This window comes from Geotrypetes seraphini, chromosome 1 (assembly GCF_902459505.1).
Source record: "Geotrypetes seraphini chromosome 1, aGeoSer1.1, whole genome shotgun sequence".
NCBI classification, from domain to species: Eukaryota; Metazoa; Chordata; class Amphibia; order Gymnophiona; family Dermophiidae; genus Geotrypetes; species Geotrypetes seraphini.
In genome coordinates this window covers 392,940,320-392,952,454 of record NC_047084.1, presented here as the reverse complement: position 1 = coordinate 392,952,454, position 12,135 = coordinate 392,940,320, and the positions used below count along the sequence as shown (strand labels likewise).

Here is a 12,135-nt window from a genome sequence, read left to right as displayed (position 1 = left end):
TTTGAAATGTGTATCCTGCCAGAGTTGGTGTTAGATAGCGAGCGTGAGCTAGGACCTAACAGAGAGAGGAAAAGACTTTTTTGTTTATTTTGTTTACACCACAGCATCGACCTAGGGTTGGAGAGGGTGGCGGTGGGGTGGGTGGAAAGACTAAAAAATAAACACACCAGCTCATTTGAAAAACACCGCCCGATTGGGCAGGAAAATTGAATCAAATCGAAAATGTTTTCCCTGAATCAGGCAGCACTATTACACATGCACAATATCTGTCCCCATTAAAAAAAAGTGAGCTGCTCTCCCCCATGATGGTTCCCCCACAGATGACCCCAGAACCAAAATAGAGGAAGGAGGGATGCTCAATCCCTTCTGCTGCCACAACGCCTTTCCGTGCAGAGCTGAATCACCCACCCCCGCAGGACCCCCCCTCCTCTCCGTACTTCAATAAAAATCAGCAGGAGAGATGTCTACTCCCTCCTGACACCATAAATCCCCTCCTCCCAGTGAACTGACCCCTCCACCAGGATCACCCCTGAACTACCCCTTACCTCTACATTAAGATGACAGCAGGAAGGATGCCCATTCCATTCTGCTCGCAGGTCCGCCACTCCAAAATGGTAGTCCTTCCCCTTCCTGGTGCATCCTGGGATGCATGGGAGGGTCCTAAGAACCACCATTGTAGAGTGGCAGGTCTGCGAGCAGGAGGGACTGGGCATCTCTCCTTATGTCATCTTAATGTAGAAGAATGAGGGTTGTTTGGTGGGTGTGGGGGATGGTTTGGGGGCATCCAGTGGCAGGAGGGAGTAGGCATCCCTCCTGCTGATTTTTTGTAAACTGGGGAAGGGGAGGGGTCAGTTCAGGGGGGATTCTGGTGGGGGGGGTCAGTTCAGCAGGGGGGAGGTCGCAGCGGCAGGAGGAATTGGGACTTTTTTTTTATGGGCCAGATACTGTGCTTGTGTTACACACACACATATTTAAGCCCATAGAAAAAAAATGAAAATACATGTCAGACCTGTTGTTTTTGTGGGGTCAGTATTAGCGATCTGATTATGACATGCAATGTTAGACCATCGATTGGATGGCTCATTTTAATATTAATGACCTCATTTTAATAATAATGAGGTCGTTTGCTTGCCAGCATCGGAGAATGTATGACCACATTGAAAATCATGTGGTGAGCCATTATGAAAATTGGATCGGCAAATTCCGTTGGTCGCTAAACCAGAGGAGAGTTTTGTGCATCCGGCCCACAGTGTCAAAGTTGATGCCTCTTAATTCAGCCTCAGTGGCAAGCAGTTCTAAACTGCTGAGTCTCTACTGCTCCATTGTTGATCAAAGTACGCTTTTTACTCTTTTCAAAGTGCTGAATGATTGTTCAGCTTGAGCCACAAACACTGATAGAGTCCAAAATATGAGTAAAGCAACACAGCCATTTGGAAACAGGGAAGACGGAGTCAAATCTTTAACTTGTTCAATAGTTAAGTGGCTCATAGTAACATAGTAACATAGTAGATCACGGCAGATAAAGAACCAAACCTGCCCAAGATCCAGTCTGCCCAACCTGATTCAATTTAAATTTTTTAATTTTTTCTTCTTAGCTATTTCTGGGCAAGAATCCAAAGCTTTACCCGGTACTGTGCTTGGGTTCCAATATTGGCTGTGTGAATTGCTTTTAGTGTTTTACTTTTTTCTTCTAGCACTGCTGTAGCCTTTTCTTCTACTTCTTCATCAGATAAGAAGAGATACATTCAAAGGAAGCTGAATGGTTCACGAGGTTTCACATACACTTCATATCACACTATCGATAACAATCAAAACACAAGAAACATTTTTTAACCATTCTTCATGATTGCTTTTATTTACCTCTGATATATTTGATCGATCTGGTTCAAAGGCAGTGGTGACAGGCAGGTCAAGTAATTTACACGCTATAAAATGGATGCAGTACAATGGCCTCGATTCCAAGAAAGCTAAAGACAAATGGGGGGAAAAAAGCAAATCATATGAAAACCCTTGCTCTGGATTTCAAAGCAATTATTTCATTTGTGTTTGCAAAGGACTGCTAATCCTGCAATATATTCTACAAATTAAATAAAGGGATCCTTTTATTAAAGTGCACTAACCGATTTAGCGTGCTCTAAATGCTAAGGCACTTATAGAATATAATGGATGCCTTAGCATATAGCACATGCTAATCTTTAGCATGCATTAAACCAGTTAGCGCGCCTTAATAAAAGGACCCCAAAATACTTTAGAAATGGCAATATCAGCCTTACTAAAAACAGAAGTAATGCACTCACTATGTAACTACAGCACTATAGAGATAGAGAAGTGGTGCACTTGCTTCTGTCCCTTATAAAAGTGGCAGTAAGCAAAAAAACCAAAAAATGAGCCATCCTAAAGAGTAACAACAAATAAATATAAAAACAACCTTGCTAAAAATATGCACTCATTTCTAAAATTTCTTCATAGCAGTAACAACATGCAATCATAGGCACCGGAATGGGGGGAGGGGCACAGGGGCCATGGCCTCCCCAAAAATTGCCAGTCAAAGAAGCCGCTGAGCGGTGAGCAGGAGTGTCAAAGCATGCTCCTGTTCATTGTTGCTCAGTGGCAGAAGAAACCAGCCATGACCGACTGGGTTAGCAACAGGGCAGAAGCAAGGAAAGCTTGCTCCTGCCCGCTGTACCTCTGGACCACCAGACCAGATGGGGCTGGGTGCTGAGTCTGTCGGGTGAGGTGGGGTGCATGGGGGGGGAGAAGGGGGCTAGGTGCAGTGCCTGACCGGGGTGGGTGGCTGGGTGCAGAGTCTGACAGTGGGAGGGGCTGGATGCAGAGCCTGACAAGAACATAAGAACATAAGAATTGCCGCTGCTGGGTCAGACGAGTGGTCCATTATGCCCAGTAGTCTGCTCCCACGGTGGCTCCCAAGTCAAAGACCAGCGCCCTAATCGAGACCAGCCCTACCTGCGTACGTTCTAGTTCTGCAAGAACTTGTCTAACTTTGTCTTGAATCCCTGGAGAGTGTTTTCCCCTACGACAGCCTCCGGAAGAGCGTTCCAGTTTTCCACCACTCTGGGAGAAAAAAAAACTTCCTTACATTTGTACGGAATCTATCCCTTTTTAACTTTAGAGAGTGCCCTCTCATTCTCCCTACCTTGGAGAGGGTGAACAACCTGTCTTTATCTACTAAGTCTATTCACTTCATTATCTTGAAGGTTTCAATCATGTCCCCTCTCAGTCTCCTCTTTTCAAGGGAGAAGAGGCCCAGTTTCTCTAATCTCTCACTGTATGACAACTCCTCCAGCCCCTTAGTCACTCTTCTCTGGACCCTTTCAAGTAGTACTGTGTCCTTCTTCAAGTACAGTGACCAGTGCTGGACGCAGTATTCCAGGTGAGGGCGTATCATGGCCTGGTACAGTGGCATGATAACCTTCTCCAATCTGTTCGTGATCCCCTTCTTAATCATTCCAAGCATTCTGTTTGCCCTTTTTGCCGCTGCCGCGCATTGCACAGATGACTTCATCGACTTGTCAACCAATACTCCCAAGTCTCTTTCATGAAGTGTCTCTCCGAGTACTGCACCAGACATCCTGTATTCGTGTATAAGATTTTTGTTACCAACATGCATCACCTTACACTTGTCCAAGTTAAACTTCATTTGCCATGTCACAGCCCATTTCTCGAGCGTGTTTATGTCCTGTTGTAGGTCTTCACAATCCTCCTGTGTCTTTACTACTTTGAATAACTTCGTATCATTTGCAAATTTAATCACCTTGCTCGTCGTTCTAATTTCCAGGTCGTTTATAAATATGTTGAAGAGCACAGGCCCAAGCATCAAACCCTGTGGCACTCCACTGGTGACTCTTTTCCAGTCCGAGTATTGTCCATTTACCCCCACTCTTTGCTTTCTATCTGCCAACCAGTTTTTGATCCATGTGTGTATTTCACCCTCAGTCCCATGGCTTGCAATTTTTTGAAGTAGTCGTTCATGCGGGACCTTGTCAAATGCCTTCTGAAAATCCAGATATACAATGTCGACCGGGAACAAGGGAGGGACAAGGGAGGGTGGGAAGGATGGGGGTTGGGTGCAGAGTTTGGCAGAGGAGGGAGAGGCCTGGATGCAGTGCTTGACAGGGGAGGAGGAAAGGGGCTGGGTGCAAAGCCTGACAGGGAGGCAGGGAGGGGGGCTAGGTGCAGTGCCTGACAGAGAGGGGAGGTAAGGGGGCTGGGTGCAGAGCCTGACAGGGAGAGGCTGGGTGCAGGGGGTAGTGAGTTGGGAAGGCAGGGAGGACAGATGCTCAGGGGGTTGGGAAGACAGGCATTGCACATACAGGGAGAGGGTTGGGAAGGACAAATGGGATTAGGAAAGGAGGAAAAGAGAGATGCTGCACAGGTGGAGTAGTGGGAAGGGAGAGAAAGAAATGCTGCCATGGGGGAGGGAAAAGGAACAGAGAATTGTTCAACATAGGTGTGTGGCATGAGAGGGAAAGAGAGATGATGTATATGGGGAAAGGAAGAAAGAGGGAGAATTGTTGGACATGATAGTGGTGGAGAGGAGGGAGGGAGAAATGTTATATTGGGATGGAGGAGAGATGACCCAAAGAAGAGAGAGGTGTCAGACCATTGGAATGAGAAGGAGAGAAAGAGAGAGTTGCCAGACCACAGAATGGAAGGGAAGGAGGGGAGAGAGAGAGAGAGATGCTAGACCGCAAAAAGGAGAGGAGAGAGATGTTCGACCTCGGAAAGAGGGAGGGATGGAGAGATGCCTTTGTAACATAAACTGTCCTTTTTAGGACAACTTAGATTTATTTTTAAGTAATGTTTCCATTCTATTTCCCCAGCCTTTTGTTCTTCCCTTTAAGTGTTTTTTCTTTTTCTATCAATAGTAATTTCCAATCCCTTCTTCCCTTTTGTTCCTGTTCTTCCGTGTCTGTAAATCATTTGAGTTTTTTTTTGGGGGGGGGGATTTTTTCTCCCCCTGATCTGTTTTAGCCTAAATTATTTTTTAATTGGTATAATATTAAGGTATTTTGTACACCGCCCAGAAGGTTTGAGTGGGCGGTATAGTAAATTTGAAATAAACTTGAAACTTGATTCTAGGCTATGGGAAGGAGAGGAAAAAGATGCTAGACCACATGAGGGGGGAAGGGGGAAGACAGAGATGTCTGACCATGGGAGAGGGGTGAGATGGTGCATAGGGATGGAGGGGAAGGGGAGACAGAGGGAGGAGATGGTGCACAGCAATGGGAACATCAGGGAAGAGATAAGAAATGCTTCTTATGGATAGATGGGAGTAGGGGAGGAGATGGTACACATGAATAGATGGGAAGAAAGCAGATAAATGGAAGAAAGATGAATGTTAAAAGTTGATGCTAAAGATGGATGTATGGCAGAAAGTGAAGGAGGCAAAAACAGCAAATGGATAAGGTGGCCCTGGATACACAGTTAAGAGCACAGACAGAAGGAAGTGCAGCCAGAGACCAGGAAGATGGTTTGAAAACCAAAATCACCAGGCAACAAAGGTAGGGGAAATGGTTTTATTTTCAATTTAGTGATTGAATTGTGTCAGTTTTGAGAAATGACAACTGCTGTCTATATTTTGCATTGTTCAAGAAGAAATGCATTTGTTTCTATTTCTCTGTCTTGAATCTTAGAGTTTGGTTTGTATATATTAGTACTTTATGCAAATCACACTGTATGTTTTTCAACATTCATTGCTACCAGAACACCTGGCCTTGGTACACACATGCAGAACACAGATAACTCCTATGCAAATACAGGACCAGAAGCTAGTTTAATTTTGTGTGTATATATGAAAAATGAATGGAAAAAATGGTATTACAATTAGTACTATTATGGGGCGGGGTCTAGGGTGGAGCTAGGGTGGAGGTCTGGGGTGGAGCTTGCGGGTTCCCCCAAACAAAAATGTGTTCCACTGCCTATGCATGCAATTCTATTATAAAAGTGCCAAAGTAAAAACAGAAATAGTGCACTCACTTCCTAAAATGTCTGTGGTCCTACTAAAAAAATAAAACTAAAGCACTCACTTCCCAAACTTTTATATATAGCTGCAGCAATCTGTAGTGGGTATATATTGAGTATTCTACCTCCTTTTATTGTTAAAAAAAGCAATATAGCACGTATTTAATAAACCTAAATATAACAGCAATTATGTGCATAATTGCTGATACAGAATTTGCACTTAGCATACGACATCCTGATGCCTAATTTCAGGCAACCAGTAGAGAATAGCCTCCTAAAAGGGCATTTCTATAACTGTGTACCAGCGGTTAGGTACCACATGTGTGTATAAATGACACCTTAAATGCCGCTTACACATGCACTCACCCGACACACTAATCCTTTAAGGACGAGCAGAAATGGCATCATATACTACTACTATTTATCATTTCTAAAGGTGTGTGCAGCGCTGTGAATTTATCATTCAATAGACGGTCTCTGCTCAGAAGAGCTTACAATCTAATTTGGACAGATAGGACATCTGAGGGTTGGGAAGTTTCTGACTGTGAGTGTGAGTTAAGAGTTGAAAGCAGCTTCAAAAAAGTGGGCTTTTAGCTTGGATTTGAATACTGTTAGAGACGGAGCATGATGTATTGATTCAGGCAGTCTGTTCCCGGCATAAGGCATGGCAAGAAAGAAAGGACAGAGTCTGGAGCTGGTGGTGGAGGAGAAGGGTACAGATAAGAGGGTATTACCTGATGAACATAGTTCATAGGGGGGAGCATAAGGAGAGATAAGGGAGGAGAGATATTGAAGGGCTAGAGTGAATGCACTTCTAAGTCAGTAAGAGGAGTTTGAACTGTATTCGGAAACTGATGGGGAGCCAATGAAGTGACTTGAGGAGATGGGTAATGTGAGTGGGGTGGCTATCAAAGAATATGAGTCATTCAGCAACATTTTGAACAGATTGAAGGGGTGAGAAATGGATGAGCGGCATACCTGAGAGAAGTATTTTGCAGTAGTCTAAGCTTGGGATGATAAGAGTTTTGGTAGTGTGTTCGGAGAGGAGAGTTCGGATTTTGATAATATTATAGAGGAGGAAGCAACAGCTTTTAGTGATTTGTTGGATCTGAGTGGAGGAGAGAGAGGTTGTGAGCTGACAAGACATGGAGGAGGAGAATGTTATACACAGAAATAGAGAACAGCGGGAGGGGGGAGGTGAATTTAGGCAGAAAGATAAGGAGTTCAATTTTAGTCATATTCATTTTGAGATATCTGGTGTGGAGAGGTAGATCTGGGAATCATCAGCATAGAGGTGATATAGAAAACCATGGGAGGAAGTCAGTGTACTAAGAGAATGGGTATATAGAGAGGAGAGGGCCCAAGAAGCCTTGAGATCGAGAAGGATGAGGATTGCATAGAGGCATGCATCTGTGAGGGGGTTGTGCACATGGGTGGAGCTTGGGTGGGACATGGGCAGGTCTCCCATTGATGCATACACATTATAAGATATGTATATAGCTTAACGCATTGATGTGTGCCTATTTACACCAGCCATTTACACTAGCATTCTATAATGGACTCTGCATGCCCGGATGCTGGTATAGAATTTGTGTGACCCATGCTGCATCAGGTACCCAAATTTGGGTGTCTATTTATAGAATTGCCATCTAAGGGGACAATTCTATAGCGGGTGCCACAATTTAGTCTTGGTATGTGATACAGACATTCAAATATTTGAAAGGCATTAATTTACAAACAAACCTTATGCAGAGGAGGGAAAGTGGTAGAACCAGTGCATTTCTTTTCTAGGAAAAAAGGTATCAGTACTCAAATACCAAGCCGTTCTTCAGGAGTTGGGTCATCACTTAGGAACCCACCCAGGCACCCTGCAACCAGCCATAGAATCCATGAAAAGGTAACACCGAGTGTGCAGCACCTTAACTCTTTTATTAATACTTGGGGACCATGGGTCATTTTATCAATCAATGGAAAAGGTGCTGGTACTCGGTATCCCCTAAAAAAAAAAGCCCTGGATAAAATTAAAGGACATGAATTTAGATTGCAGGGGAGGAAGGGTTACTCAGGAACAATGTCAGCAAGTACTTTTTTATGGAGAAAGTGGTGCCTGGAATGCCCTCCTCCAAGAGAAGGTGGTGATGAAAACAGCAACAGAATTCAAAAATGTGTGGGATAAACACAAATGAATCCTATATGGAAAGCATTAGTGATGATTACAGTATATGGCAACATCAGTAACTGAGAAGTAAAGACTGGACAGACTTCTATGGTCTGTGCCCTGATTGTGGCTTGAGAGATTTGGAAGGGCTGGAGTGGGGCTTCGGTGGCAGCTTCAGCAGTTGGAGAACAAGGCCAGGGCTGGACAGCCCTGAAAATGATGATGACAAATCAAGATTAAGGATGCATTATGTAGTATCATATCATATGTTAAGTTATGAATTTATCTTGCTGGAAAGACTGGATGCCATCATCTACTGTGTTATTACTGTATATGCTATGTATTTCCACAGACAGTGCGCCTAGTCTGTAAGGAAACTTACATAAGTATGTGTGCTTATAGAACAACTGTGCAAGTGAACAGTGTCACACCTAAATGTAGATACAAACATGTATACAAGGTCTATGGCTGACATAAATGTTAGAACCTAAATGCGGCATTTACACACATAACTTACAGTATTCTGTAAGTTATGTGCAAAAATAGGAACCCTGCCTATGGCTGGTCCATATGAACATCCTTCTGATAATTCTATGCATAATTATAGAATAGCATATAGGTGATACACAGGGGCCAGCTTAAACAATAGACCAGGTGAGACTCTAGCCTAGACTGCTGGCAATTAAGGGCACCAAAATATCCAGCCTCTGACTTTACCTAGTCTACAGGTTAAGCCTTTTCTTCCCTACCCCTCCCTGCGAGTGTGGCACTGCTCCTCCTTCATCTCTCACTCCCTCGAGGTCCTTTTAGCCTTTGGCCAGCTCCTGGGTCTTTCCTCTGCTGTGTCCTGCCTCCTCTGATGCAATTACCTGATATCATGCTGCCGCCGCTGACAACCAATGTTCATCTTTACAGGACCACAGGGAAGTAGAGAGGTAAGGGAGTAGTGCCAGATTCATGGGGAGAGGGACAGAGGAGGGAGAAAGAAAGACTAGACTGCTGGGGGGATGGGTAGGGGGGGGAGAGATGTCGGCCCAATGGAGGGAGGGATGCTGAACCTGCAGGGGGAAAAGGGGGTTCCAAAAGTGATGCAATGAAGGGAGGGGTGCCAGCAATACAAGTTGAGCTAGCCCTTGTACTACCTGTGTGGATGGCAGTCCTGACATAAATTTAGGTGCTCTGTTATAAAACTAATGGCTAATGGCTAGCAAAGGATGATGCTGACTGACTTCATTTTCTTTTGCCCTTAGGGAGAAGTGATCCAGACATCTTAAAAAAGTTGAGCTTGGACTGAATATCTTCCAGATCTCTGCTTTGCTTCATTAGACAATAAGAACTAGACACTAGTTTTCTATGCTTATGACATATTTGTGAAAATTTTCCATTCTAGAACCAGGATAGATTTTTTTTAAATCCCATTTGAACTAAAAAAAAATCAGCACAGCATAATGAACGACTAAATTGCTGCTTATTAGGGATGAGCATCTATCTGAAATGACACAGGAATGGGCAGACGATTGCTATATTGTTTCATGTCAGGAACCTCTCCCCCCCCCCCTAAAAAAAAAAATAAAAAATAAAATGTGTGTGTCATTAATAATGCACACTCTTTCTGAAAAAGGGTTCACTCTTTCCCGATAGTGCATGCAAGCATATACCATGGCATCCTTTTTTTCAGGAATACTGCACACTCTGCAACATGTACTCCTCTTTTGAAAGAGGACACATTATTTCCATACGTGTGTGCTCTCATAATGAAAAAATTGTTTAAAAACCTCTAAATACCCAAAAGTTCCTATAGACAACACAGGAAGTGACACTAAATAAAATGTTTGGGGCTGAATATCCCTACTGTTTATCCCTACTAAATTCTGATTGCCTTGCACCACCTTTTTATTAATACTAAAACTACAAACTGCCCCTGAGAACTTACGGCCAAAGTGGGTACCTGAAACAATGAGAGACAGTGACCTGCACATGATCAATATTCAGTGTGATTAAACTGAATAGGATAATTTCTACCTTGTTCAATATTGCTGTCTAGGTCTAACCTAGATTTTCAGTGACACCTAGATAGTGCAACTGAAAATCCAGGCAGACTCCTTAGCACTCTGGGCAGAGTCTGGGAAGAGTTGGAAGCAGTATCCAATAGGACAGGTTAACTTAGGACAGAAAATAAGGCAAAGTTAACCAGGTAGTAATAAGAGTACTGCCACTGAATAACTGAGTAACTTCCAGTGGCCACCTAATAGATAGATATTCTTAAGTTTTCAATAACAAAAATCACACCAGTCATGTGAAAAAATTAGGACATCCCATGAAATATTCAGTTCTTTCTTAAGAAATGTTCACATATCGATGTCAAATCTTTTTTTATTTAGCTCTGGAAAAGAAAGTGATGTAATTGCAGGTAAACAGCAAAAAAAATTCCTTGATTTACTCATGAAACAAAAGATGTGTATTCTAACTGAGGAATAAATTAGGACCCCCCCACATATCCTCCCACTCCTGCCATATTTTAGTGTTACTGAAATTCAGATTTATGTGGACTACCTAATTGCTGAAACACTGTCTCTTTAAGCAACATATAAAACACCAATATTTTTGTGCTCTAGATAAGAGATTTCTGAGATCCTTCTCAAGAGCAAGTTTACTGCATAGTTTTCCAGCCCCTCTTCTTATCAGCTAAGCCTAGCATTACAAGGCACAGCAATGTGAACCACCTCTGATCCCCTGAGATGCCCAACCATCTATTATTAACAAGTGCTTTCATAGTTTTATCTATTTCTGCATTTTTCTGATTGGCTAAAGATGACACCTGCTTCCTGGGATGCTAAGTATGCTCTCTGTTTGTGAGAGTATTTTTCTGGGACTTTCATTGGGACATTCACTGTAGAGGTATGCATGGGAAATTGTATGTATCCCACAACAAAAAGGGAAAAAAAACAACCCTTCGTGTGGTAATACTGTATAGACCAAGAAAAGGAGAGTCATTCCCGTCTTTTAGAAGATGATAAGCCACAGGTTACATTTCTCAATCTTTTGCATATCTATTTGTATTCATTTAGATTAGAATATTTCCATCCCTTCAAATCTTCAGGAAATCATTAAAAACACATCTTTTTCTACATTCTGAAACTCTTTAAATTCAACTTTCTACATTTTAAATAATTATTCTTATTGCAGATTTAGTTGTTCTCACATATGGAAGAAGTGTTAGGTTTTAGTTAATTTTGGATTTTGTCTTCTACTCCTTCAAATTCTTTGTGTAAACCGAGTCGAGCTTCTAAATTAGAAGATGACCCGGTATTCAAATCTAAGGATTAGATTAGATTAGACACAATTAACTGGACCCCCAGTACAAAAAGGATCAAAGGACTCTCTGTTAGGTTTGCTATTTTGTGTATATGTTATATATGTTTTAACTATTTATATATTTTCAGTAAATTGGTTATCCTTGCAGTTGGTTGATCGTGTCCCTTCCTCACTCCTTTTCTTGGTCTGGGAAATTGTATGTGTCATGACTTCACCTACAGCATTCAGAAAGGGTGCGGGTTGTGCGGAAGATGTCTTGCATACCTCTAACTGCAGCAGCTGTTACCATATTACTTCAAATGGATAAAGCTGCCCACTTAATAACCATTTCTCCATTTTCAGGTGAAAGCTACACTATCCATAGGTGTCTTCCAAATCCTATAGACACTATGACAATGTAGATTGTGGATCAGTATGCACGCTTGTGTGTCAGAGTGGATTTGTGTAAAGGGAAGGAAACATATTTACTGGGACTATATCTCACTGGTGTAAACATAGAGAAGATCCTTCTCTCTACACATTGCATAAAGATACAGGCAGAATGTGTGTTTCCTGGCTACTTTCATTTGGTGGTAAACCATGTGACTCAGAATATAGCTCCAAGCTCAGATGTCATCATATGTTTGTTAGTAAGCATATCTAGATCTCTAACCTCTTACAGTCATCAACAGTACACTATC

The 12,135-nt window shown here is 42.6% G+C and overlaps 1 protein-coding gene across 2 annotated transcripts in view; it reads left to right on the top strand.

Moving 5' to 3' along the window:
* Positions 1-11,540, top strand: part of IGFBPL1 (insulin like growth factor binding protein like 1) — a 137,112-nt gene extending 125,572 nt beyond the window's left edge. For both annotated transcript variants that reach the window (XM_033946907.1, XM_033946827.1), the window contains one exon: positions 9,391-11,540. In XM_033946907.1, coding sequence (XP_033802798.1) covers positions 9,391-9,414 — 24 coding nt within the window. In that variant the 3' untranslated portion in view covers positions 9,415-11,540. The remainder of the gene's footprint in view (positions 1-9,390) is intronic.
* Positions 11,541-12,135: the final 595 nt, after the last annotated feature.